The 1,398-nt window shown below is 40.8% G+C and overlaps 1 protein-coding gene across 1 annotated transcript in view; it reads left to right on the top strand.

Moving 5' to 3' along the window:
- LOC101848894 (transcription factor AP-2-beta) overlaps positions 1 to 1,298 on the top strand; it is a gene marked incomplete at its 3' end in the record, with an annotated part of 5,810 nt that extends 4,512 nt beyond the window's left edge. Inside the window, 1 exon segment of the mRNA XM_013084525.1 lies at positions 551 to 1,298. Within this exon segment, the coding sequence (XP_012939979.1) occupies positions 873 to 1,298 (426 nt within the window).
- Between the last annotated feature and the right edge of the window lie 100 nt (positions 1,299 to 1,398).

Raw genomic sequence — 1,398 nt, 5'->3', positions numbered from 1 at the left:
AGAAGAAGAAGAAGAAGAAGAAGAAGAAAAAGAAGAAGAAGAAGAAGAAGAAGAAGAAGAAAATTGACAGTACAATATAAGAAAAACATCCACTAACTAGCGGTATGGAACATGTAAAGGACACGTTGTGGCGTCGTTTCTGGTTCAGCAAATCTCGTCACTCGGAGTGAATATTTTGGCCCTTTTTTGAAAACTAAAGCATTTAATTTGTTTTTTGATTCAATTGTTTCAATATTTAACTTTTAAAATTATTATCTCGTATTCCTTTTTCCCCCTTAAATGTTTGGTAATGGTTACTATAATAATTTAACAATATTTCAACTTTAAAAATACCTATTTAAAAAGTACAATCATTCAATCGCTAACTCGGTGATTATTTATTAATTAATTTCTTTTTTTTTAATTCTTTTTTTTTTTACTATTCTTTTTTCATTGTTGAAGTTTATTTTATTGTTTTACTTATTTTCTCCTTTTTTATCTTGTCGTAAATTATATCCGCTAAAACAATTTTTTTTACTCCTTAAAGGTTAAATTGCATTCATTATTTTAGATTTGTCACCGTGATAGGCAAGTGAAACACAGAGCCGCCGTCCTTTTCATTTTACCATGTCCAAGTTTTCCTGACTGGAGCACACTCCAAGGTGTGTGTTGTGTCGTTAACAAAAACTTTCCCTCCTGGTTCTTGAGACAGAACCGGCAGGTCAACGGCCAAGCCAAGGTTTGTTTCGTCGTGACTAACCGAAGAAAAACAAAACAAAACACTGTTTCGTTTGACTGACTCTTATTCTTTCTTGGTTGTTCTTTTTTTTTTTTTTATTTCACCCAATCGTGGCGCCCGCAAACGTTTCCGCATGTGGACTCGTAGATAAGTGATGTCGCTAGCGCTTGCGCATGCGTCCCTGCCCTCGACCGCCCCTTCCGGGTCAAACTTCTTCCACCAAGACAGGCAACTCCACAACATCTCTCGAGACTCCGCCGGGAGTAACAGTAACAGCCCGGAGAGTGGCAGCAGCGAGACAGTGAAGAGCAGCTCTGTCTCCCCCTTGAACGATCAGCAGTTCCAGCAACAGCAACAGCAGCTGGGTCAGCAGCAGCAGCAGCTAGGGCAGCAGCAGCAACAGCAGCAAGTTGTGAATTCTCCTGTGTTCCCCGTTGGATACCCGCAGGCCGACGGAGCGGGTGGGAATGATTTGAAGTACCCCGGAGTCTACAATATCTTACACAATATTAACGGAGGAGGAGCAGGAGCTGTAGCCGCAGGCATGCCGTCTGCCTTCGGAGTCCTGGACGGAGTGGAGGTGATGATGAATCTTCTTGTGTCATGTGATCTGTGTACATACCTACTACATACCTATTTTCCCTCTTCTATTTCTGTCTTATTCTTTGGCATCCTTATTC

The sequence above is a fragment of the Aplysia californica genome, unplaced genomic scaffold, assembly GCF_000002075.1.
Source record: "Aplysia californica isolate F4 #8 unplaced genomic scaffold, AplCal3.0 scaffold00299, whole genome shotgun sequence".
Classification (NCBI taxonomy): domain Eukaryota; kingdom Metazoa; phylum Mollusca; class Gastropoda; order Aplysiida; family Aplysiidae; genus Aplysia; species Aplysia californica.
The sequence above is the reverse complement of the archived record's forward strand: the minus strand, read 5'-3'. Positions and strand labels throughout refer to the sequence as shown.